The 27,839-nt window shown below is 38.9% G+C and overlaps 1 protein-coding gene across 1 annotated transcript in view; it reads right to left on the bottom strand.

Moving 5' to 3' along the window:
• Positions 1-7,313: 7,313 nt before the first annotated feature.
• The window catches only part of LOC134862870 (CUB and sushi domain-containing protein 1-like), a 343,579-nt gene continuing 323,053 nt past the window's right edge, over positions 7,314-27,839 (bottom strand). Inside the window, exons 62-76 of the mRNA XM_063880971.1 lie at positions 25,866-26,042; positions 24,660-24,839; positions 19,401-19,574; positions 19,232-19,298; positions 18,534-18,640; positions 17,311-17,384; positions 16,264-16,375; positions 15,938-16,117; positions 15,386-15,448; positions 14,715-14,876; positions 13,472-13,584; positions 12,129-12,216; positions 11,352-11,478; positions 9,715-9,777; positions 7,314-7,730 (exon numbers count right to left, since the gene is read on the bottom strand). Coding sequence (XP_063737041.1) covers positions 7,571-7,730; positions 9,715-9,777; positions 11,352-11,478; positions 12,129-12,216; positions 13,472-13,584; positions 14,715-14,876; positions 15,386-15,448; positions 15,938-16,117; positions 16,264-16,375; positions 17,311-17,384; positions 18,534-18,640; positions 19,232-19,298; positions 19,401-19,574; positions 24,660-24,839; positions 25,866-26,042 — 1,847 coding nt within the window. The 3' untranslated portion in view covers positions 7,314-7,570. The remainder of the gene's footprint in view (positions 7,731-9,714; positions 9,778-11,351; positions 11,479-12,128; positions 12,217-13,471; positions 13,585-14,714; positions 14,877-15,385; positions 15,449-15,937; positions 16,118-16,263; positions 16,376-17,310; positions 17,385-18,533; positions 18,641-19,231; positions 19,299-19,400; positions 19,575-24,659; positions 24,840-25,865; positions 26,043-27,839) is intronic.

The following is a 27,839-nucleotide window of genomic DNA, read 5'->3' as shown; positions in this document are numbered from 1 at the left end:
CTTTCACATTTCTGAAGCATGGTGTTATTTAAATATTGTAAAAACAATAAATATTATCCAACACTCGTTGCAATGCGATAAATTACATAATCCACTTAAATCCCCCCAGTTAATAAGCGGTAATTGACCTTCCTATATTCAGGAAACTGAGTGTGGATTATCGTATTTACACAATCCACAGGCAAACATAAGGCTCTTTAGCGCACACTTTGCCATGGATTATCCCTTATTAAAGTCAAGATTAAGGTGCTCCTGATGGAATTGACCAACCTGGGAAGGGATTTGATGGAGAATTTAAAATCAATAAATCCATATGGTGACTATATGTTATATGAGCCTGTATTTCAATGTGTTTGTCAATCCATCCATCCAGGCTCTAGCCTATCTCTACATGAAATAAGTGAGGGACAGCGTGCACTATGTCTTTTCATGGCTGATCATTAAATATAAAAAGTGGCATCAGCTGATGATGAAAATATGGGGGACATTTAAAAAAAAATATTCAGAGTAATTTAGATACCATAGAGTGACACGTTAAAACTTATTTTAGTTTGTGTTTTATCTGTAACTTAACATTTCTCAAATAAGCGAACCAGGGAACAATGATTGTTGGGCCTTGCTTGTCAAGGGTTAATACAACTCACATGTGAAGAATATCTTCAGACTGTGCTGGGAAACTGGAGCATATTGAGAAAACTCAAGGAAACATGTTCCCAGAGGGCTGCGGCCCTGCAGGTCATCTTCAAAATCAGCCCTAAAGGTACCATACTGACTTGATTGTAATTGAACATTTTCAAAACACTAAAGAGTAGTTCACAAATCTGGATAGCAATAACACATTGGCACAGATGAGAAAGTATTGTATCAAAAACTTTATTCTCAAATAATGTTTTCAAAATATCTGATAGATAAACTTTGAGTCTCTTTAACAGCAGGTTGTGAGGCTGCATTCACATACAGTATCAGTTGTATAATCATTTATAACACTCCATGAATTTTCCCCCTTCATGATCTGACAGAAAAATGCCCTTTTCAAAACTTAAGAGTCTACAAGTCAAGTTAGGAGCATCCAAAGCTGTTGCAGACTTGCTGCTTTCATAGCCTAAATTTACTCCCATCTTATTTTCCACTCTAAACCCATTATGTCGAAACAAGAAGAAGCAGATTACTCCTCGCTTTAACAGACATAAGGTCACATTTTAGGCCGTAAAGGGGTCAAGTCATCCAAAATCTTTTGTGCCTGTGGAAGTCATCCCTCTCCCAGAAACAGACATCAGGATCAGCCACACAAAGCTGTTTTTACACAGGAACACTTTAGTTTTTAAAGAAAGTGTAATTTTCACCCCCATAAATACTGTTCATGACATTTTGACACTAAACATCTGGTGTGTGTATCTTAAATGTATTCAGAAAATGAATGTAAACATTATGCATGAATCACAAATGCTAAGGCAGCTCGTACGGCACAGCTACCGCATTAAAAGCCACATTATATACCATTTCTTTTGTTGCAGGGAATGGGGATTTAAAATGTTGAAAAGAAACACAAACTCTGCCAGCCCCAATCTGTGGAGGAGTTGGAGCCGACACATCATTTGTAGGACTGAAGTGTTTTTCGAGTTTGAATAAAAAACTTTTTTACGGTGTGACCAAGAGATAAGTGTCTCTCCAGCATGGAGAAAATGAGCTCTGCATCCCACAAGGTTTTCTGTTCCTGTGTAAAAGCAGCCGTAAAAGAGATCATATGACATTTGGATTTTATATACTCGGTTTGAACCATAGATCTTTACATGGTGTAACAGTAAAAACATTGACTTTAATGAACAATAATTTGTTGTACCTACATCATTAATCATAAAAAGTACAGCATGTTTAATTTGTTTGTATTTTTTTTTTACAAATTCTCCATAAAAAATAGATTTCTGTACAAAACTTTTTTCTTTTGCACCTACTTCAAGTTCAGCAGCACATGATGAAGAGGATGATGATGATGATGTGAGATGACATGGCGGCGATCATGATGCATTAAACAATAGCATAAATGATGATGGCAGCTTCCAAGGTAAGGACTTGCCATTTTATAACATATCTCTGTGCTATTTATGACCAAACATATTTTACAGTACACATTTATAAGCCACAATCTTACTTACTGCATGTCAAAATGATTTGTGGAGAATGTGTGACTGTAACACTTACATGTGTGGTGTCTAGAAGCTGCCATGTGCCGTAATGTAAATTATTCATCGGAGTGACGCAGGGCTGCAGTCAACTCACGTTCAATTCTGACAGAGAAAGTGATTTTCGTCAAAGCTCTAAAACTGAGCGTATGACATGAGAAGTTTGTTCCATCCAAACTCTTGAGCAGAAGCTGACACAAAGGCCTGTCAAGGGCAATACTTAACATTTTAATATCACTACAAACTGAATCTGAAAGCAGCCATACTACAGTATTCCTAGAGGAAAGATCAGTGTCCTCCCTGGGTCAATATGTACTCGTGTTCCAATGTTCAAATTCATCGTTTTTATATGTCTTATATCTGCATTGAATCGATAATGTATTTTGTTAAAACTTTGTGACATTTACAGTTTTAGCAGTTTTTTTTCTTAAACTGCTAACAATACCACTTTAGTAAGTAAGGGACAAACTTATTCTCCAACTTTTAAAAGTCTGAGCTGAAGAAGCAGAAGCAACCTTGGCATTTCAAACTTTAGTTGGTACGTTCAAAAGAAATGTAACCAGCAGTGGTTCTTTAAACGGCGAGGACTGCTGACAATACCACATTATCGACAAATGTGGAACTCCTTCCTAAGTTGTAAAGAAAGTCTTGAGTCATTTTCAACGTATCTTCAAGGAGGTATGTGTCATATCCAGAAGAAGACTGATCAATAAACAGATGAAGTTTTACAGCGTCCCCACTTTCTTTTCTACGTATTCCAAAAGAAATGAAGACAAAAGCTAAATGTCACTAGATTATCTCATTACTCTGAGAAAAGGCCTTTTTTATAAGATTTGCTTTTGTCAAGATTTAAATTAAGTCACGGCAAACTTCAACAAAAATAGTTGTCCATTGTAAGATCTTTTCCAAAAGAGTGATTTTAATCAGAGCCACAACAATAGACCTCCTTTTCTTTTTACAATTGAGAAGAAATACAGGTAGACCTCACAGAGGAATGCCTTTCTTCCCATTTCAATCATTCACAGTCCTTTAATTTCAACTAAATAGCTACGAAAATGAATTATGTCTAGCTATCAGCTTCACATCTCACTCATTTCAGCATAAAAACTGGGAACAATGTAGATCTGTCTTTGTGAATAAGGTGTTTTTGTTAAAATACATATTTAATATTTGATTATATTATCTGTAATGTAAACTTTTAATTCAGGGCTTGGTATGTCCGCAAACCAATTCAGACCATATCTTTATTCCAAATATATCAGAGTCCAGGTATTAGAGGAGGGAGATTAAATAATACAGCAATGTTGTAATCATTTAAGATTTTAAGTTCAACACTGTATTTACATTCTGCATTTACACACATTTCTCTGGGTACACAAGATGTTAAATCTAACCTCTATAGAGCCTGTCTGATGTTTTCCTGCCAGAATAAACTGGGACAACGCTGAGTCTAAATGCACACTGGGAGATCAGATTTGTGTCATTAATTGTTAAAAATGACACCTTTTACTATGCCTGCAGAATACTGCTACCTCTAATTTTCAGGCTCCATTATGCTCTCTTGACTCCATAGGAAATCTCAACTGAATTAATTAAATCAATTAAAATAGAAGCACTCGAGCAATAAAAAGTGAAGAGGATCACTATCTGTTGAGCAGACGCTCTGCTGTTGTTTACAGATTTTCAAAGCATGTCTACTACTTGTCCCCCTCTCTTGCCAGTAGTATAACTGGTATCCTCATTTCCTCTCTCACACTGGTGTAAATGTTTCTGGCTGTCTAACCATGACCCTGACTCTGAGGCTGTGAATGGCAGGCTAACAATAGATACCATAATACCAACAATATCCCGTAGTCATGCTTCCAAACATTTCGCCATTGTTACGGCCTCACTTTTTTTTGCCAGATCCAAACTGGTGTTCATTTTCGGAGATTTGTTGTAAATTAAAAGAGCCGGAAAACGCAAATACAAAACTGCACTGCTTGTCACTTCATTCTTGCGCATCAAGACAGGTGGATGTGACAAACTACTCATAACAAATGTTTTTCTCTTCAGTATTTGAGTCTTGGTTGAAATCCTCTCTCTGCTTTTAGTGAATCTGCTTGAAATATAAGTGTATTATGTGTTTCATAGACAAAATCATAATTTTAATCATGTTTTCAATAACTAATATGTCATACCTTTCAGACACCTGTGTGCGCATCAATGGATATGTTTTTTGTTTGTTTGTATGTATGACAGTATGATGGTGTGAGCTTTAGTGGATAGTAAAAACCATGCAGGTTTAAGCAAATGCCTGAGGTGTAATGCCAAAATGGATCGTATGGAGAGTGATACAAACGAGATACAGGCCTGAAGACACTGAAAGACACACACTGAAAGCAGTTACATCTATGATCTAAACCAAGTGCAGCATATTTCCAAAAATAAAATTATTGTGAGAGAACACTGCGAGAAATAACAAGCTTGGCAAGTGATTTAAAACCAGTGGATTTTCTTGAATTCCCAAGACCACAGGGTGTTTGTACGACATTTTGTCTTAAAATACCAGGAAAAAAGCTGAATGCAAGGTCGCTTGTGTATTTGTTGCAGTGAGGCTCCTGCGGTAATAAGCAGGATGTAACTTTCTCTCTGCACACGAGGTATTACTAAAATATGGATAGGGGCAATAACTGCCGACAACAATAATTGTGCATGTTGTCCTCGTACTGTATTTGTTTGTCCTCTGCCATACGTGACAGTCTATCAAACTGATCACAAAGACTTGGTGGGCTCTTTAAAAAGACGTGTTGAAATAATATCAGATGTCAAATGTGTTCAGAGATGACGTATGATTATGTTGATAGTTTGGGACACCGGCAACACATACTTTTAAAGAGTTAGAGAAACAGTAACATGATGTTCCTGAAAGCTAACACTGTCTGCTAAACTGAAAAAAAGCCCATAGCGAGACACTATGTCATCTCCATAAAGTACAGTATCCCAGGAAATGATGGAGTTTAATACATGAAAAATAAAACTAGCAGTGTGGTACCTGTGTTTCAGTGGGATCATACTGCATATTATGGATGTGAGGCTTTGTGTGCGTTTCTTCCACACATCACAGCCCTAACACTGCGCAGTATGAACTTTCAGAAACATCCACTGCTCTATAAATGGCACAAATAAAAGGGGTGTCATATCGTGACACTAAAAGCTCAGAGGTCCGAGGGTAAACGATCCCAACGTTCTGGTTGGCTAGCGTGTTATCATGGCAACGAAATTAACATCGGTATAGCATGTGGTCACACCTTCTGCTAACAGGGAGTGTGCAATATAAATGTGTATATACAAACACTCTGTAACCCTGTATTTTTATCATTTTGTCGTCTTTTTAAAGATAGAAGTTTCTGAATAAAATGCTCTTTTTTCGAGTGACTCATTTTCAAACCCATTTCAGACCCAAAAAAAACATGTTTTCATAACCCAGTCAGAAAAACACACTAGTGCAAAATTTGTGCGGTTTAAGAGTTTATATAAAGTTTATATTTTGGGGTCCCCAGCAGCAGTGGTTTGGGAAGTCCCATTGGGCCACTGGGTATTTGAACATAGAGTCTGTTCATCAATATCTTCACTGAAGAAAAATGACAGAAGAGACAAATAGAGACAACTATTTGCCTCAGTTTCCATAGCGACCTGTCTTTGTCTCTCTTTTCCAGCATGACGGACAGAAGAGGCTCCATTTGTCTGTTTCCGTCAGTCAACCAGTCTGTCCGTTAATCTGTTGATCATGTCTGATCTTGTGGCTGCAGAGTATGCTGCAGAAAATAAATCAGTCAACACTTGACTGATAATCCCGACCAGAGTTGGGAGAAGACGAATCATTTCCTGGATTTGGCCACAGCTGATTGCAGCAGTTGAAGATCTTGACAGCTTATTGCCTCCAGGCTTCCTCTTTTTCAGCCACCAAGCACTGAATCCTGGCCAGTCCAAGAACAAGAATCAGTTGTCTGACTCTTTGATTGTGTGAGACAGGCCTCTGTGGACACCAGCCCGGCAACTCAAATGTCTGGTTTTCTGGTTCAGCACAGTCTGCCTAGTGCTAGTGTTGAATATTGTACATCGTATTGATTTTAAGTGTATAATACGTCTATAGAATATTTAAAACTTCCAAAACTCATCTAGAACTAGGTCACAGGGTCTTGTGATAAACTTGGGGAAAATAGCATTTGCAAAAGATGTATTTGATATGTTTAAGCCTACATTAGATTCCAAATACTTTAGGCAGGCCAAGTCATAAGTGGCAGAACATAAGACCACATCACAGTGATCTTTCTGACAATCTGAGTCAACATTCCTCACTGATTGTCCTGCTATTTGAGAACGCAGCCCATTCAGTTCTCTATGTAGGCTAAAACAAACACTTTAATCGAATCTGCAACTGTTATTTGACCCTGGCTCGTCCAGTACTAGTCCACAGCTCCTAGTACTAATCTAATACTAGTATCCAGTACTGGACGAGATGTTATCTTTTAAGGAATTGGTCTGTTGAACTTGTCACTGAATTGACAGCATTTCGCAGTCAATTTCACAGCAGTCGATTGATATCAGATTTCCCCAAAACTCTGAGAGCTGAAGTTACATCAGAGTCTAGTCCTGTCAAGTCAAGCGTGATGGAGGTCTACAGGGATCTTTTGGTCCAGCACCAGTGATGGTTTTTGTGTTGACATATAAGGAACAATCCAATTACTTTCTGATGTCTGAAGGGGATAAAAGAGTGGATTAGTCCATGTGCTTTCCCTGAGGGAAAAACCTTGCATCACCCATGTCTGGCCTGCAGCAGGGGACTTCATAAGATAAGAGCCTACACTGTGCAAATTTGGTGTGGGGTGTGGGGTCAGGTTGGGTAAACCACATTCAGGTTGCAGGGAGGGTATTCATGGGCCATACAAAGCACTTTCCATAAAAGGTTGAATTTTGCAGTAGTCCTCTGACACACACCGCTCAGTGAGGTTGTCGCTCTTGAAGGAATTGGTTGTACCATCTCGTTGTGTTTTTCCTCGGTGTTTGAATGACAACAGTGCCTATGAATAGTTCTAGTGCCAGCATTGATCTCCTCAACAACACATTTGATTCCTTCATTGTCTACTCCCTTGTGTACTGGTTCCAACTTATTTTGCTCTGTCCGACTATGGGTAGAGGTGGATGATACCTTTTTGCAGGTAGGCGGTGGAGCATAGCTGCATTACTGTGCAGGTTACACTGCCAGAGGACCAGCATGCTACAACACAAACTGCTCACAGGAACAAGTCCAAATCATTTTTTCTTTCTTCTGTTGGGTTAAACCACAGCACAGACTGCGACAGGGACGTTGGACTGAACCACGGTTTAGGTGGTGGCAGATTGTTGAACTATACTACGGTACAGACTGTATTGAGTGTGGTGTCAAATCGGACTGCCTTAGCCTCAGTGGGCTTCATGTTGGTGTCATACATTGGGTTTTCAAAGGATGCCTGACCGTTGGAGCTCTCATGGCCGACATAGCCATTGAACTGGACCTTGGGACGTGTCCTGCAAGACGAGAGGGAAAACAGAAATGGTGTTCATTGCAGGTATTTGGTTAACAAAGATATCTTGGCAAAGTTTTATTTAATGTTTGGAAAAACAAAACACAGTAAAACCAAAACGGTGCAGGTCTAACAAGAAAATGACAGGTGAAAGACAAACTCAAAGATATGTTAGGATTAATTTGCTTACTTCCTTTCTTTAATATAAGCTCTTACCAACTCTCCCATATAAAATCATATCTGTGAAGTATAGTTTGAGCCCAGGTGAATCAGTGATGGGTGAATAAGTGGAGCAACTACCAGCTAAACATCAGGATATTTTTCTCGGAAGTTGGTGAACCAAAAAGCCTGGGTGAAATAGATTTTATTTGTGAGTTGGCCAGTAATGCGACTCTCAAACGATGATCGCTCTATTGTTGTGACTCCTTGAGTTTGTTGTGGAGCCTTTTTGAGCCTTTTTTATAGTCATATTTAGTACTACAACCATTAAAAAATATATATATTCAGATAAGTTATCTTAAAGTACCCTTCTCTCTCCTCTCAACTGTCTTGTTAAACATGATGTGCGAGAGCTTTAGCCTTGGGATGAAAGGCGCCCCCTTAGTAAGAGCTGGTTTCTGGTATAAATCTACAAATTGCATGGAAATTGATGGCAGGAACGAGCACATGAACCCTAACAACTGTCTGCTTCAGTGGTTCAGCTAACCAGTGCCCATCTGCTGATCTCATGTGAGTCTCAGTACATGCAACCTCCCATCATCCTGTAAATGGTGCCCAATGGATTGAGTTCAAAAGGACACATTATTAGTCGATGTGCCTGGATGAGGATTTTAAGAAACTTACTGCAGGGATTCAAAAGGATATGCATTGAAATATGACTACCCTCTTCTAATTTGTGTGTTTGTCGCAGATTACATTTTTTTAGATAATCAGGTCCTATAATCCAGTTAGATATAATCACTTACTCCCAAACCCTGTGGAACTATTAGCAGGGAGGAATGCTGCAGCCGAAACACTGTTTGACTCTGACCTCATTAAGAGTGTGTGTGCGTGTGTGAATGCTCACTGGTAGAAATCCAACCCTGGGGAGCCACTAAGCCTACCCTACATGCTCAATCCATTACTTTACAAAACTGCACACACACCGACACACACGGCAGACCTCCCTGCATGGCAGTAGTTCAAGTCTCTGCACTGGCTTGTGTTTGTGGCTGTAGGTGCACTGCTTTAGTTTTATTGGTAGAATGAAAAACAGCTCACATAATGTCTTTGACAGTATTATAGACGCTGTATTGACATATAGGTCAAAGCAGGAAAGGAACTGCAGTCTGCACACTCACACCTCTCTTTTAGTTTTATTATTGAAGTTATTACATTGTTATGTAGAGCTATATTCTATTTTCCAGCTTAGCATTATCTTTGGCTAGGGCATTATATGAGCAAAGCTAAATGCAAACCTACTGTCTAGTAAAGATGAGAGAAATAAAACAATACAAATAATAAAGAATGTATTTACTTACACTTCATAATCTTACTCAAACTATCTAGCACATCCAATACTGTGTTTGTTCTTGATGACGTCATGCTGACGGAGAGATGACAATGAGATCAAAGACAAATTAAATAGCTTTCTAGCGTTAAATGTTGGCTCTTACGACACAGTAAGGCTGCACGGCTTTTTCAACTTAAGATTAGAATGACTTTTATCCGAAATGAGGAGTCTGTGTGTTCCATTTCCCTCTGAATTATTATTCAATTGGTTTAAAAGCTTGTGTTTTCTGACAATACAAATCATTTAGGACAAAATATTCAGCTCGGAACAGAACATTTAAATGTCATATTTGGGCGATTTGTGCAGCCTTACTTAAGAGCATGAATACACATTTTAAAACCAAAAACAAGAGATGAAGAGTTTGACGGAGGATGTGGCGGCGGGCGGAGGTCTGGTTGCTGTTTGAAACCAGGTGAGTAACAGGTGCCAGTCTTACCTGCCGCCAGGCCCCCAGGTGTCTTTTGGTCTCTCATTGTCATCTGTGTCAGCAGACAATGTCCTGCGTACAACCATCAGCTTTAATATACATCAACCAATACACACAGCTAACTGGGGAGCAGGGAGGGGGGACACACTGTAAAGTTATGGAGGTGTTAGTAGCTTTTGGTATACAAATCCAACTGTCATTATCTGTGTACATCGGCCATAGGCAGCACAATATATCCTTTATATCACAATAGAAGCTACACAATACAGTATATCGAAGAAGACAGCTGCACGCAGCGATGTTTTGTGTTGTAAAAGAGCATCATTAGTAAACTGCACTTTTAAAATGCGAAAATAAAGTGTATATTATTTTATTGATGCCTTTTGTGCTTACTTTCTTATTCAGTGTGTTCAATATGAGTATTTTCAAATTGATTTACTTAAATTCAACAACAAGCTACTAAAAGGATCTGTTTAATATAACAGGTACTGTCATGATTGCAATATTACAAAGTGTTATATCAATATATTTCCCTTATCTTCATAGACCTCTGCATAGGAGTCACGTCTAAGACTCAACAGGATTGCTATTTTCACCAGTTAGTAAACAGCCATACACTTTACTAACTTGCTAGCAATGCAATATTTCCTCACTGAGGTCAGGACATGTTTCACTGCAGATAAAGTAGCTACCATTAATGACAAGCCAACAGATTAGTGTGCAGTAATGACTTGTGTTAGATGAGTATGATGACTTTGTAAAAGTTTGAGTGATTAAGTGCAAAGGTCAGAACCGCCCTAAGATGTGGAATCTTAAATAGGTCTCATATAGTAAACGTTAATGATGTCATTTCACCCTCAATATAGTTGAGAATAATCTGGCATCTTAAGGCACAGTCTTTTGTGAACTTTCTAGGAACAATAATTAAAATCTAAGGTCAATCAGATGTAATCTTCACAGTACGCTTTGGAGTTTTAAAGCTTTAATTATGTTTGAACATTTCTTTAAACCTGCCTCTCCTCCCAAAAATCCTATCTGGTCCGCTAAATGTATTTCAATAGAGCTTAAGGACACGGGGTTCATCAAACAGCCATCTCCTCTACTTAGTTTTGAAGTCACTCACAAATATATGATGATTTAAAAGAGAAAAATACGTAATTAGGCTCTATTGTGATGTTGGTTTGGCGAAAGCGCAAATGCTAAAGGTCTGCCATTTTGGAAAGTCTCAGGTAAACTACATCTGCCTGCACCTATTTATCCTAAATATCTACATTCTCATCAGTATCCTATTTTCAGAGTCATTAAAGAAGATTTTTCTACTCGGTTAGAACATTTTGTGATTTTACAACACCAAAATGACTCGTAGGATATGTTGAAGTATTCTCTTTCAAACTGTTAATAATGTTTAATGATCTGGAGGGGAGGAGCACAATAAATGCAAAAACAATGTTTTTATTTTCTTTGGACGACTTAGGCATTTCAGCTCCAGGCGGTAACCAAATGCTGAGGTTTCATGGCGGGCAGATGCAATGCAACTCTAACTATATCTGCATGAGGGAATGATTCAAGGACTGGATTCTTCTTTTATTCATTTTTAAGGTTAATCTGTCTGTATTGTCTGATTTTACCCCGAGGATGTAGCTTACCTGTGCTTGTAGAGATAGAAGGCAAACCCAGACAGGATGAGGGCAAAGAAAGGAACTAAGATGGCGGCTGCCACGGAGCTGCTGTTGGTGTAGGGGTTGGATGGGTCCATTGCCATGGTTACAGGGCCTGGGGACACAGACACAGATGAACCCACACATACATGAACACATTAACACCCTTTTGTGCATGTGTAATAGAGGATTTTTTTGTATTATAAGTCTGCACACTTAAGCTCCGCTTTCTGAAATGTACTCCACTTTTCAATATGACATGGTGACCCAAGAAGATATCAAGGCTGTAATGTTTGTGACATCAGGCAACAAGCTTATGTGTTTGGCACAGTTGTCTGTTTGCGGGGCGATAGAAAAACAACTCTCCTGATTGTAATGAAACTTGGTGGAAGGTTGAAGTACGGGCCAAGCAGGACCTCATTACATTTTGGAGAATATCCGATCAAGGGGCAGATACACTAATTATGTTTCACCTTCGTTAACATTGCGAGATCTTTGGCATTTGTGCTGCATTCATGTGGTGTCAGAATAATTGGGAAGGGAAAATTCCTCCCAATTAGAGATGGGATTGTTTAAACGCTCTGAGCTTTTTCGAGTCAATATTTCTCAGACAAAAGGACTTGACGGCAGTTAACACAACAAACGACTTTGCAACTCATGGAATTGGACCATCCGAGGAGCATGTGATTGCAGCGTTGGCATTGACGGGGTCTCCGCTCTCTGAGTGGTGTTTGTTAATGATGCTGATGTTACAGAGAGACCTACCTTGCCTCGTTAGATGGAACTTGCCAAAGTCTTTACTGTGAATATGACCCTGGTAGACAAACGTCTTCTGGTCTGATTCTGCAGTAACCTGAAAAGTGAAAAAGCAGATTGTACTTTGATGTTAGAGAACAACATTCAGTTAGAGGCTGTGAAGTTTGAGGCATGTATGGTTGTTGGGTGACAATAATCTTAGCATATTTTAAGGCAGATGAAAGTGTAGCTACCTCTTCCTTTTGTGAATTTTGTTTTAGATTTGTTTAAGTTGTAATCAAAGTATTAAAAAGCATTGTGACATATCTCAATAAACAATCATTATGGTAAATCAATAATACTTTAGTCTTCTTCCACGATCAGCAATATTTCTGCCCTTCATGGCCTTCCCCAGTCTCCTTCTCTTCCTCTCTCCGCTCTCTCTTGTCAGGAGGCCAAAGCAGCAATGTTTTACCCCCAAATCGACAATTTAAATTTCATCTTCTAACTGTAGAGGAATTGCTTTCCAGGTATCACAATGCAGCCGTTACCAGCCTGACTCTCCTCCTCCTTTACTTTTTCTGTCATTCGCAACATGAAAAATTGGCTGTCTCTGTGCCTCCTTCTTTCCTTCCTTCTTCCATCTTTTTGTTATCCATTCCTGCCTGACTATCTTTTAAAATAATCCCACTTGGTTCCTTCAATACACCCTCTCTCTTCCTCTGTAATCAAGTCAAACAGGATCCAATTTTTAATCCATTCCCCAGCTGTAGACACGATGTTCAGAAGTCCCAGCTTCAAAAGTCCAATCGAACAAAGTTGAACAGTCTCCATGGAACATGAAAGGTGACTTTGTTTTTCCTTTTAAACACTTTTACCATTCAATATTTTCATATTTAAAGGAGCTGATTTAATAAATGCACAGCTTAAAGAAGCCCCATTTGTGTACATCAAAGATGAATTATGGATGCACAGGGAGGATTTATTGGAGTTAATAAACTAGATGTAAATTTAATGTGGAGTGACGTGCTGGAACTACGTATTTATTGGCTGATGTAACGTCCTGGATTCTCTGCGGTACGCCTTGCAACCGCACCTTTAAATGCAGCCTTGCAACAAACACTTCTTGGTAAACCAAATCAATCATGTATTTGAAGAAAATAATTATATTTCAAAATCAGTTTTATATAATGTGAATTAGTAGAAGTGTGTTTACGGGGAGTACTGCGGTGTGGACGGTGCCACATTGTTGTTCCAGTATAGAGCAGTGATATTGATATTGTAGCATTGAGTTTGATTGTGAATGAAGACATGTGCAAGAGCAACCTTCATTTTATAATGCTTATTATAAAAAGAGAGTAAGTGTATCTTACATATCCGTCCATGGCCCAGTTGTCGTTTTTAAACTTGCTGTAGTAATGCTCTGTGGGCCCCTTCACCTGGTACACCTTCAGCAGCAGCTGGTTTTCCTCTGACTTGTAGGTACCTGCATGAAAAGATACATATATGTAGAGAAAAAAGATTATTAGTAAACAAACAGACAGACAGTTAGGCAGGGTGGTACGCAAACGGAGAGAGAAGGAGACACCTTGACATTTTGATCATGACGCACCTGACATATTACTGGGGAGAAAGTGACATTTACCCTTCAGCTACATATCTATACTAGGTTAACTACGTATAGCGCCAACAAAGAAACTGTTGCTTTCAATATGACAAGCCCATGTTAGAGAAATAGCACAGATTTAAAATGACTTCATTTGATATTTTGAGAGCCTTTGCCTCCTACCAGCAGAACATCTTTCATGACCCCGAGATCAGGCTGAAATATTGACTGTGAAATGTTGTGAAATGTCAAAACACACATAGGTGTCAGTCGGTGAGTCAGGCAGCTTTTTATCAGTTGCTTGAACACAACTGTTTTGTGCGTTTCATTCAAGAGCTTTCCTTCTTTAACCTTCCAGTGTCTCTCCATCCTCCAAGTAGATTTGGACAAAAAAACATGTGCACCGGAGAAATGCTGTGAAAATGTATGTAACCTGTATACTGGGAAGTATTGAGGTGATTCTGCAGATGCATTGAGGTGAAGGGGGCCAAGGCTCACTACTGGACAGGTTCATGGTTCCTACCTGTGCCTCTTTGTATTATATTTTTTACTGGATTCTTATGAAAATGTGACTGGCGCCAACATTATTTTTGGATTTAAGTGATGCTTTGCTAATAAGTGTGAATGAAAGCTTGATCTTTATCAGCCGGATGTGTATGAACCCCCATAGTGAGATTCACACTGCATTTGCAAATCTTCAAAATCTTGAAAGTAATTGCCTTTTTTTCCCCACTGAAATCAGAGGTGGTGTTACAATGCTCATTGCACTATGACAGGTTCATTTATTATTATTAGTTTAGTAACATATGGAATTAAGTATTTTTCCTCTCTTGTCTACATGAATATGCACTTATCTAATTCAGGATGATTCCTTTGCAAGCTTATAATATTTAATATAAGCAGATCAGTTTTAGTACTCTATGTTACAGCTGTGAACCAAGTATATTTTTTTAAAGTTAGTCAAAATACAAATGAGATTAACTCTTTGTATTGTTACTGTGGTTTTTTACCTGACAGTCTGATTGACACTCCGCTGGTCTCCAGTAATGTAACGTTGACTCTGCTGCTGGTGGTGTTGAACCCGGTGACTGTGAATGTGGTGGCCTGTCTTTTCCCTAAATACTCGTAGAAACCGCTCCACTCAGAGTTTGGAGAAAACACATCCACTGGAACTGCAATAGAGAAAGAGAAACAAAAAACAGAGGAAATTCAAAGCACGCTCTGGCTCCCTCACATTAAACTGCAGCAGTGTTTCTGTTAGTCTCCTCTGAATCACACTTAGAATTATGACTTATCTCAACAGCTTCAGTATTCTTGCAAAAAACTTTGGGAGTGTCTCTTCACTGACTCCCTCTAAATACATATATTGATTTTTAAAAAAGCCTACTTCAAACTTGCAAGGTATTACATGGTATTGCACTTGAATGTTTTCACTGATTTATTTACTCAGTCTGAGCCTTCATAAATCTGCAATAAGGCCCAAGTAGTCCACACACGGTACAACCTTGTGCAACAAAAGTTATCCCTCTCTGGTTTCCTTTCTGATTTTTATCGAAGGAATTGTATGATGAGCAGTATTTCAAGTCAAAACAAAAAGAAACAAGCAATAACCTAACAGAATTAACAATAGATCTGTGGTTTGGTACAACAACGTGTGTTGAAAGGGGTTTATCCTGCATACCTCGAATCTTGTTTTTCTGAACATCTGAGTCTCCTCTGCTTTTGGGATTGACTTTCATTCCAACTGAAACAACAAACAACACTTAGTTTAGACACAATCACTTAGTGTTTAAGCTTATTGAAGTATATGTTTTATAGAAAGAGTTTGGAATAGACGACAGGAATAAGGAAATATGATAGATGTGTATTCATTAAGATGAAATGTAATCTAGTTACATTTATATTTCTTCTCAGTTAATTGGTTCCACAGAAGAGCCAACTGGCAGACTGTTTACTTAATCAATCATCACGGTATTCATAGCCATGGGCTCCTTGTCTTTGAGACTAGATAGGGCCACGAGTACGTGATTAAAAGTAAATAAATAAAATAAAAGCATCACCCGAGCATTAACGATACGCCTGAGGGATTTTTATGAGAGCATAGCAATAATATCAGGACGATAATCTGTATTTATCTTAAACCATATGGGATTACGACATCCAGTTAAGATTCCAGGCTCAACATTAGCTCACTTCATTCGAGCAGAGCATTTTAAAGATAGGATCTGGATACCTTTACAGAGTGGGGGTTTACCCGACCATCTCCCATCACTTTTGCAGGTTCTGTGCTCTGATCCCCCAGCCAGATAGAAACCATCTTGACAGGTGTAGATCAGCGTGTATCCCAGGGTGGGCAGGTCCATGGAGCGAACATCAACATTACTGGGGGTCTCCGGCTGTCTGCATGAATGGGCTTGAGTGAGGAAAATACACACAGAGTTAACACTTCTTCTTAAAACCAACTAAATTTTTAGGGGAAATGAAATACAAACATAAAAAAGTAATACAAAAAATATAAACGAACAAACACTACGGTACTATTGAATAATGATTGATTACCGATGCACTCAGGTTGAGTTCCACTCCAGGTTAGGTTCTCTAGGCATGTTCTCGTGGTAGAACCGAGGATGTGATAGTTCTTACGGCACTTGAAGGATATCTTACTGCCAACCTGCATAAAGTAAAAGCACAATGAATAAATCTTTTTCATTTGCAGCTTCTTAAGACCTGCCACACTCAGCATGGGGTACTTGTCATTAGTTTGAACATGAACGCTTTTAATACTACATTTATTGCTTATTGTTTGATTCTGACAAAACAAGAAACAAAACAAAACAAGAAACAAAATGAAACCAAATAATTGTTTTTAAATCATTTTGTCTCAAACATGTTATTGTTATGCTGCTCAATGGGGGGAGTAACTTTCTGTTCTCTTTGAAGCGATGGCAGGGGCCATATGACTTGTGGATAATATCCAATTATACCTCCACAAATTGAAGGATTTGCATGTTTGCTTGAATTCCACTTAGACCAAAATATTCCGTCCAACAGGTTCTTCTATTCGCTAGAGATATTCAGGGCTCGTAGAGAAAAAACAATGTGGCTGTTTGTCCTCTGTGAAGCCTAACTCCCCTCTAATGGGGGGGCACTTTTCTCATACCTTTATTTCTGATGGGCAGGTCATGTGTTTGGAGGTTTGTCGTTTTTCTAACTGGTTAACTTTTAAATCTCCCCATTTCTCAGATTGAGTTTAATATTCATTAATGAATTCTTTCTGCATTATTGAAACTTCTCTGGACTTCTTGGTGCATCCTTTGTAAGGCAAGGCACGTTTATTCATATAGTTTCTTTCAACACAAGGCAACTCAAAGTGCTCTACAAAAATGAAAGACATTTACAGCATTAAGAAATAGTGCAGTGGAAACACATTATGAAATGGCATTTAAAAACAATCATTAAAAAGCTAAGAGAATAAAATAAACATAAAACAAGCTACACCTGCAAGTTGCAATTTTTACCTCTACTGGTGTCTCTTGTGTCTGTTAACTTGTAAAATTGATGTGATTAAGAGGATATACAGTAGTGTTAGGTCAACTGATGTCTCACCTGAAAGCCCTGACCCATGATTGGGACACCATAGGCTGGAGTCCCTGGGTCCCGGCAGTTGTTGAAGGCTGGGTCTGCACACAAAGAATTGAGTATTATCATTTGAACTTATTGCATTAAGATTAGCATAGTGCAGCTACTAACAAATAATAATGGAAAACGTTTTCAGATCCTAAACAGTCTCACACCTTCACCTTTAAAGTAACTTCCATAAACATGCGACAGATAAATGTCCAGTAATTAACTAAAAAGGAAACTATTTCCCTCATACTTAGCTAAAGGAAGAAATACTAAATGTTCTCGGTAACTTTCCCCCCCACCTACAGCTTTGTGTACCTAAAATATGATACATCATACAGCAGCAATGACCAAAGCAAAACAGATAAAAGTTCAATACTGTTTAGGGAATATGGGTACCGCCACGGACCCATTTTGACAGTATTATCTGTATGACAGATAAAAGAGTTATTTACATCAGAGGGACACGACTGAAATCTGTGACGGCTGTGATGTTGCAGCTTTCCATGTTCACTCTTACATAATTATTCAGATTTTGCCTTGTATTTCCACAACTTTTAAAAATAATCTTCATGCTTTATGAACAGAACAACAACCACAACCCACATTTCATCTTTAAAAAAAAATGAAGAGCTTTTGAAGATATAATCTTAAAGGAATCAAATGCTGACATCAAAACTACACACTTGATGCTTTGATTAGATTATATCTTCAGCTCTATCTGCACGGGAATACTAATGCTTAAATGCAAAAGAGTAAGCTCCACAGTCTTGTTTACCAATAATCTGATTTCACTAAATTCTATTTTTGCAGGAAACAAAAATGTGTGTTCCTTCTAATTATGGAAAGTGTGTTATAAGTAATATTTCAAAGATTTACATACACACTATGTCAATTTATGCATGTTTTTCTGTTTGAATGGCTATAGGAGAGTTAATTGCTACATTATTCAACATTTCCTTTCGAAAATCATCATAAAAGAGCTTATCGCTGTGACAAGTCAGTTCAAGTTTCTTTTTTATATCAGTCAAGACATTTTAAAGCTTAGAAATACCATAAAATGTTAATGTATCACATGGTGATATGATATGCAGCAATAGTCTAAAGTCAACCATCATCATCATGGAAGTATACTTTAAACACTTGCAGTGTGTTTGAGTGAAAAAGTTTCCTAGGTGTTCTTGGGGTAGTAGTCATTTTAATACCTATACAGGCTGGTTGATGGCCACTCCATATCCCTTCAGCTTGACAGACTCTGGACGCAGAGCCTACCAGCAGGTAGGGGGTCTGGCAGTAGAACCGGACCTCCGACCTGCATATCAAAACAGAATTTTAATAACAAAAAACAAACAAAACTTAGTGAGCAGCGATACCTAAACAGGGCTTTAAAGTTTCTATTTTATCCTCTGACGTCCAAAGAACAGGTTAGGGTGTCATATGTTCGACTTCTCTGCTCCTTACCTAACTGCCTTGTTGTCTGCAACTAGACCTTTGGCCTTTATCTTTTTCCTGTTTCTGCTCACAATCTAAAATCCACTTTGTCCTTGCAATGTTTCCGACTGACATCCAGACATGGGGGCCAAAAAAAAATCTATTTTTGGAAACAACTTATTGAGTCAACATTTGACATTCACTGTGGAACAACAACATTTCCTGAGATGGTTTCACAGAGTCAAGCCTTTATATTTTAGGACATTGTGACACCTACAGCAAGACTGTTATCAGTCGACTGTTATCAACTGTTTATTTATGCGTCAGTGTTAGTTTACCACAAAACCACAGTGACAACATATCATGTACGGAATTGGTATATAAAAAAGTCGTTTTTTTGTACAGTTAATTAAATCATTCACAGGTGTTTACCAATAACAAATTAACATAATTACTATGTCTAAGCACTGACCTGTAAGAGAACATGTTCCCCTCTCTGAATCCACCTCCAGGAGAGCCAGGATCTCCACACAGGACAGCTTAAACAGGGCGGCGGATACAGTTAGCACTTGTTTTTATTTCAAATCGCATCACTGAAAGAGGAACAATGGTGCGCATCAGCTCAAGTTAAGTTAACTCACGCAAGCACTGCGGTACGTCTCCTGTCCACGTCCCGTTCCCCTCACAGCTTAACACAGCAGGAGTGGACAACTGGTAACCATGGAAACAACTGTAACTAACACTCGAGCCCCATGAGTAGTCAGTTCCTTCCACTTTCCCATGGTGCACTTGAGCAGGAGGTCCACACTGGATTACTGAAACACACACACACACACACAGATCTCATATAAGGTACATTTCCACGGCTCAAGGGACAACATGGTTTTACACTTCAGCCTGAGAAGATAAAAAAGAAGTGGACGTAGCCACTCATTGGTTTTTGTGGATTAGGGCTTTAAAACCTTGTTTTTCTGGAAACAAAGTGACACGAGAAGATGGAGCCATTTTCTTTTCATACACAATGACTTCTTTGTGTTGGATATTATAGAATGCAGGTGGAAGACACTCGCACATAGGCTTCACTTTCCAGACCTGGAGGTTTCACCTTGCTCATAGGCTGCATAGGAATTTCTTTATTAATCCTTGGTGTGTGTTTGTGTATGTGTGTGTGTGTTGTTAGCTGTGTCTGTGGGTGCAATTATGTTGGATTTAACCCATCTGTGTTGCCTTAGCTTCTACAGTAGGCAATATATACAGTACAGTGGAAGTAGACTGTATTGCATAGTATACTATTATAGCAAGTACATGCACTGTACAGTAGCTACAGTGCTACACTGTAGATAGAGGTATAAAATAGCCAGTTTAACAAACACTTTGCTGGTGATGACTAATATTCCTACAATGGGATAGTTATTTGCTAATAGCCACAATTGTATCTTCAGTTGAGACAAATAACTCATCACCAAATAAGCACTCAGACTGTCACAGTCACAAAGACAAAACAGCAGTCTAAAAAAGTCCCTGGTGGATATTCAGTCCTAAGATGTGAAGGATGTGAGCAGACTATTGCAACAGTTGTCCCTTTGAAGAAACGATGGAACAGTCAAAAGACAAAATAGCAAAAACCGCTGTCACAGTAAGTGTAATTAGGGGTTTCTCTTAGAAACCCCAGCATGCACCAGGTAACATGCAGAACATTAAAAGCAATAGCTGATCTCGGTCACCTCATTTACGTTGCTTTACCAGAAGAGACAAAATGGTCACGATATGGACAGAATTTCAGAACGGCCGTTTGGGGACTTGCATTGTCTGTGGTGCATACCTGCTCCCACACTCGTGATTGGGAGTGAACTGTGAAATAGTTTTCCTCAAGTCTGCTAAATGAAATGCTGGCAGTATTATTCACAAGACAACTTTTCCATCAACCTTCATCTTTTGAAGCGCGGTCCTACACTAGGGATTTAAGCAAGCAATACATATTTATAATTGAGAGTCACTTTGTGGGCTTGCTATTTATGTATGTTATTGACTCAAACCTACAGCTACTTTGAAAATGTCATAACCGCTTTTGTACATAACCAATGTTTATATCAACTGGTCCGGCGAATGAAATCGATTAATATGCATTACAAAAGCATCTGTTTAGTACAGAGAATGGAATGTGTGATCATATGAAGACACAGCGTTTATGCATAATGATGATACACCAGCTGTGTGCACGTACGCAGCGGTGGATTAACGCACAAGCTGTTTGAGGATGCAGCCTGGGGTCCTACACGTGCAAGGGCTGCAACTATCCAATCACCTATTCTGATAAGGTCAATACAAAAACACTGTGACCAAGCTCTATGAAAGGAAATCCCTTTAATGACCGGATATTTTAAAGCCTGTGTGTATGTTAATGCCCCCAAGAGTAGCCATGCATTATTCTGAGCATGATTTCACACATAGCTCTAAACTATATTTCTTCTGGTAAAGCACGAGTATTAGAGGTGGGGCCACACACAGATAGTAGCTTAGGGGCCCCTGACCACCTTAATCCGCCAATGCATGTACGATTGCATGCACCTGTGTGCGTGTTCATACATGCAATTGTGTTGTATTAGCAAAGACATGTGTGCATATAACTTCACAACACCCTGATAAACATCTGTGTGTGTGTGTGTGTGTGTGTGTGTGTGTGTGTGTGTGTGTGTGTGTGTGTGTGTGTGTGTGTGTGTGTGTGTGTGTGTGTGTGTGTGTGTGTGCATGCTTGAGTGTGCGTGCGTCTAACTCCCTAAGATAATGATAACCATCTGCTTGGTTTCAAACACCTAATAAAGTCAGTGTAATTCTCATCTAACCAGGAGACAGATGGTTTCATGCTTCATTCACTCTGCTCCGATGATATACAGTGCAAACAAGCATGCAGACTGAGAGGCAGACACACACACACATGCTGTATCTACAGGAGATGCAGCAATACTGAAATTAATACAGAATGGATACCATGCAGTGATACAAAAATTAACTGAATACGGACATCTTGTGTCCCCTCAATGTTAGACTATATTTTGTTTTCCTCCCTCCTTCCTCAGTTATTTTTCCTCAACCTCTTTTCTGTTTCTTCGTTACATAATGACCAGTCTTTTGGATTCAGCAGTGCAATTAACAAAATTGTTTTGAACTACAAAACATATCTTTTGTTTGTAACATTGCAGTTTCTAGGCAACCGCTGGATGCTCCCGGCAAACTAATCAGTTGACTAATTCTGGGTTTTGTATGTCACCAGTGTCCCGGAGAAGCTCCACATCTCCCCTCAGTCATCCTCCCGGGCTCAAAAATGTTTTTCTCCACTCCACTAAGTGTTAGTCCCATTAAAAACATCTTGACACCTGCACACAAAACAGTGCCAGGTCCTGTTTCTTTAAGCATGCAGTTCATCACTTTCCGTCGTGTGACTCCAGGAGATATTGCTGGTGGCTAGCCATTAGCTAATGGGGATTCCGATGAATAATTAAATGTGTTTTCTAAAAACAAATTTGCAGTTAGGGATCGAACTGTAGCTTTCTAAAAAAAAAAGAACAGAACAGTCAAACAATATGTCTGCAGGTGTCTGATGCCCTAAGAACTGCAATCAAAGGTTCCTTTGTTGTGAGTGGACTGGGTTTGCTTCACATGACTTTTACCTCGGCTTTCTTATGCACCTACGTCACTGTGATCCTTCACTCCTTCCCTTTTCCTCACCACTTCTCTTTCCCACTCACATTCTGTTCTTTCTTACACTTTGAACCCCCTCCTTCCTCTGTCTTGCAACTTTTTCTCAATGTCTTCCTCCAGCCCCTCTCCTCTCTTTTCTTTCTGGTCTCTGTCTCTGCTCCAATCCTTTTTATATCCTCTTCCTTTGCTCTCTTGGTCTCCTTCTCCCACCGTTAATGCCTCTCCCTCCCTTCGTCTCCTAGGTATATATCTTTCTTGGCACAATCCAGCCAGCCAACACATTTTATGGGCTTAATCCCTTTTCTCACTGTGTGTTTACAGGTTTGGGGCAGTTATTGATTGGCTTCTCTTTGTTTCTCACATCACTTGCTTCCTCTCTCTCACTCTATTTCTCCTTGTAGCTGCACTGATGGCTCATCACATTCTCTCATTTCCCCTCTTCATTCACCCTCTTGAATCTCTCTTAGACCACCTCACACTTTGTTTGTTTGTTAATCTCTGCATTGCTCTATCTTTGTGTCTTTTCTGTATCTCCTCTATCTGCTAATGTTTGTTCCACTACACCTCTTCATCCCATCTATTCGTCCTCGCCTTCTCTCCTCCCTTGATACTTTCTTTCTTCTCCCCCTTGTTCTCATCCTCATTACTTCCCCTTCTCTCCTTCAAGCTCACTTGATTTATTCTGCCTGTCAGGCGACACCTTTATAGCGTACAACTTTTCCATTCAATATGTTTCCGTGTGTGCTAGTGTGTCTGTGTAGGAGGGAGTTGTTGTTCCAAAATAGGATCCAATGAAGACTTCTGGATTGTTTGAAGTGGGAGAAAACATAGGGGATGAAAATGGGGGAGCTGAACAGAAACATGTGATCATAACAAGTAGAACCTAAAGAGGAGGAGAAGAGTGAGATGCAAATGAGGGAAAGAGGAAAGGGGACAACGAGACAAAAGATACAGAAAGAGATGGAGGACTTGCATCATTTTCCTATCGGTATCTCCACACTGCATCGCATTATTCATCTTCCTTCTTTTCTCCTTTTAAACCTCCAGCCTAAGTCTCATTTTCTATCACCTACAGTATCTTTTACTTCTCCTGTTTTGCCCCTCTCTGCATCACACTCTGGTTCCTCCTCAGTAGCCACTCTGCCGGCTTTCTTCATTTTTTCATCTCAGTTCAAAGCTTCTGCAACTGCAAGAGCCAGCAGGAGATTTTCTGTTTGTGGGAAGAAACGGCAGGGAGGATCTCAGGAAACCATCCCTGCTACTGTTGTTGAGCCTCATAGTCTAAACTGCTAATAGGGGCTGTTGCAAAACTTGGATTCCGTTTATTTCTCCTTCATTTTCCCCTTTTGTGATTGTGAAAAAAAGAAGGGTTTCAGGGAATAAACCCTAATTTACCACAGTTTTATTTTAAGCAGCAATGTAAATCTTGTCTTTCTCTTTCTAATGTGCTGTTGAAAGTCACAGTCTCTCTTTCTCCAATCCCAGCGCCCATTAAAATGCTCACTTGTTTTTGTGAGGCTTTTTTGCTACAGTTGCACAGCACTGTGATAATAATAATCATTGCTTTAATTTATTGTTTTTAACTACCAGAATCTTTACCGTTATAATGAGATTCATCAATGATGCATTAATATGACAATATTAATAACAATGACTATCCAAATAATTATTTGTAGATGGTATGACACTCTTGCTCACGCTTTACTTGCATTTTACAACACAAACAGATTTGTTGTTGTTGAAATAAACTCAATGCCTCTTTAAAAATAAAAGTACTAATAAAACAAATCACGTTGATTCCTTTTTTTGATTTTATTGCAAAAGGTCTCTCAGTGCTATTTTAAAAACCAAATGTAAGACAATTGTTTGTATATAAAGGCATTTGTGTTCATTTTTTAAAATGTGCATTATTTAATTTACTTTTAAATTGTGTACCCACCTTTTTCTTTGAATTATTACAAATAATGAATTAAATATTATTCATAAAAATAACTAATTTAATTAAATAAAGGTGAACAGTACTGAATTCATAACGCGTTTATGTTTAAAAGAAACAAAAATTGAATTATGGCTGATAAAAATCAAACACCTTTGCAAGACACAGTGTTTCCAGATGTACAACTGGACCTCTGGATCCACCCTGGGAAGATAAACTAAAATGTTGCCATTCTTTAGTTATTTAAGGTGGAAGATCTACTAACCTCTGCAGCTGGGTTTGGTCTGGTTCCAGGTTCCCTCTTTAGTGCAGCGCACAACGCTGCGTGCAGGTGGCTCCATCAGGTGACCGGGGTTACAGCGATACGTCACTGTGTGGTTGAAGCTAAACTCACTTCCTATATAGATCCCATTGGCTACTGGGCCAGGATCTCCGCAACTGATCACTAAAGGAGGGGAGAGAAAAGTTACAGGACAAATCATGAATGAAGTATTTATATTGTTATGTTAGTGGGAGTAATCCTGCAGTGGTGCATAGGGGCAGTAACATTTTATTTATTTTACTACAACTACAACTCACCTTGATTTCACAACAACCCAGAAAAACATGGTTTTTACTCGCCTGTCCTAACGTCGACCTCCTACTCATCTGTCTTACATCCTGCCTTTCTTTTTTTACTTTCCTGAAGCACGTACCAGCATGTTTTCATCCACCTCCCACCTTCTTTTCCCCAAGCTTCTGTCTGGCTGGTTTAACTTTAGAAGCTGAAATCTCAGACACAACAATATTACAAATGTACGGGCCTGTACCTGCACAGCAGCAGGTTGCACAGTCCATGCACAATTCATACTACCCTTGGATCCTTTACTAAAACACCACTATTGATACACCAACACCAGAGTTGGAAGAAGTACTCACTTAAGTAATGGTCCCACACTCAAAATGTTACTTAAGTATAAGAAAGATAGATAGGTAACAATACGCAGCATTCAAATAGATCCTCAAAGGGTTATATTATTGTAGAATGAAATACAATTCTGTTTTGTCACAGGTAAATAAATGTAGTAAAGTATTTAATTGTTTTACTTCGGAAACTTTAGGCAGTTATTTGTATATAACTGCATATTATCCTATGAGTTAATGTGTGTACTGTATGTTAAGTAACTACAGATAAGATACATGTAGTGCAATAGGAAAAACAATATTTCCCTCTGAAATGTAGTGAAATTGAAGTACAAAGTAGCAGGGATTTGAGCGCAAAATGGTACTTAAATACAGACATTTAATAAATAATAAAAGGTTGTTACATTTCATTGATAACCAACACTGATGCTATTTTCTGTATTATAGTAATTAAGCTAACTAAGCATTTCCTCACCTTTCATAATATCGACTGCACCAGCTGCTGTAACCACTCATAATTACAACCCATAAAATAACAGTAGAAGCAATGATATTGAATCTGTCCTACCGGTGCAGTCTGGGGGTTGTCCTGTCCACGTCCCATTGGTTGTGCAGTGTCTGGTGGTCAGGCCTGATGTTTTGAAGCCGTCCCAGCATGCATAACCTACCGAGCTGCCGAAGGTGATGCCCTCACTGACCACAATTCTGCCGTGCGCTGGAGTGCCAGGGTTACCACAGGATACAGCTGAGTATTTAGCAAATATTAAACAGCGGGGATTAATCATAGATATCAGTGTGAGCAATGCTGTCTCACTGTCACTCAAGGCTGATCAGCTGTAGGCTGCAATAATGAGCGTAGCACTGGAGTCAGCTGGAAATAACATAAAATATGTCTTTGAGGCAGTGAAGGCTGATTAATAACTAAAGGGTGCTGGATTGATTCCCAGCTCTGTGTGGCAGCTGTACAGTACTCCAGTTGTGTTCTAGGCTGGCAGGAGGCTGGTAATACATCCACACACTCCCTCAGGGAGTTTCCGGCATTTTTGAAAACAGTATGGGATGGTTCAGAAATGGTCTTTCATGACTGTCAGAGGTAAAGAAATAATCTGTACCATGTCTCTATTGACTTCCTTGTTGAATGAGGCTTCTTTATTGAAATTGACACTTTGCAAAAAACAAATAGCTATATTGATTGCTGGCCTAACAGAAGCCAACATAAATGGTCTTTCTACGTCAGTAGGCCGCTTAATAATTGCAGAGACAACGGATATATGGTAACCTCATATTTTTAGATATTCTTTACAGTGAACGGTCTGTTGGAAGGACATGTAGTGAACATTTAATTCATGTAAATATTTTTGATTAATGCTTTTCAAACCAAAATGTGCTACTTTAATTTAAGAACAGTATTTTTGTGGGGGTCACTCCCACTAAATATAGTAGAATGTTATGTATACATTTAGGTATAATGGTAGTTTTTTTGTGGGGAAGTGTTGCCATAATCTTTAGTTTGTGTCTGTGCCAAATGCTGGGGAACCTCTCGTCTTGAAGGACACAAGAATGCACATGGCTATGGACTCTCTTGTCCAATATATAGTGATGTGAATAGTGATGCATCGATCTTTAGTTTGCTGGCACAGCACAATAACAGCAGAGACAGGACTAAGCAACCATCCAAAGCACATTTCACTAACAACTTCATGACGACTGACAGCCCTTAACAATCAAACACCTAATGACGGGATTCATTAGTTAGAGCTGTTTAAAGCTCTGTCCTAAGTGTGTGTGCCACGGAGTGTGTAGGTGGTGCACATAATGTACATCTATGGCAGTGTAATCAGTATCCATACTGTGAGTAACGGTCTGTATACGTGTGTGTGTGTATGGATTTCTCGGTGTTTGTGTCTCAGTGATGGATATCTCATCCTTTCTCAATCAGCTTTTAACCACTATTAGCTTAATGAAAAACAGCTGTAGGCAGACATAAATAATTAGGTGCACAAACAAAACCCTGGCACACACACAGGAGGGAAACACACCTCTAAGGTAAGGCCAGAGGGCTACATTCTTTTGGTTGGTTATTGAATACATGTAGGCAAACCAAGACTTGAAATAGAAAAACCAAGTTGGACACTCATCTCAAATTAGTTAAGAGTCCTGCTAACAACAAAAACAACAAAGAGAGATACAATCTAAAGATATTGATTACTGGCAGGAAGGAAAATCACATTATGGTTTTCTATTCACATTCAGACAGCCTTAAAAGAGTAACATTGTGCCTCAGACTAGCAACACTTTTTTTATGAAGCAGGTAATTAAAAGAAAAATAATATATGGTATTTAGGTACAACAAGTTTAAAACTACAACCATACTTACATCCACAGGTCAACTGTTGGCAGAAAATGCCTTTTTTCAGCCTCTCAAAAATTAAGATTTCCTGCTCAACTGATTTGTATTACACCAAAAGGCATATCACTGCGTTTTATACTGACATTACAAGACATTTAAGATAATAATTTTCAGAAATGTTATGGACTAAAT

The sequence above is a fragment of the Eleginops maclovinus genome, chromosome 4 (genome assembly GCF_036324505.1).
Source record: "Eleginops maclovinus isolate JMC-PN-2008 ecotype Puerto Natales chromosome 4, JC_Emac_rtc_rv5, whole genome shotgun sequence".
Classification (NCBI taxonomy): domain Eukaryota; kingdom Metazoa; phylum Chordata; class Actinopteri; order Perciformes; family Eleginopidae; genus Eleginops; species Eleginops maclovinus.
Note: the sequence above shows the minus strand (reverse complement) of the source record. Positions and strands in the feature narration are given on the sequence as shown.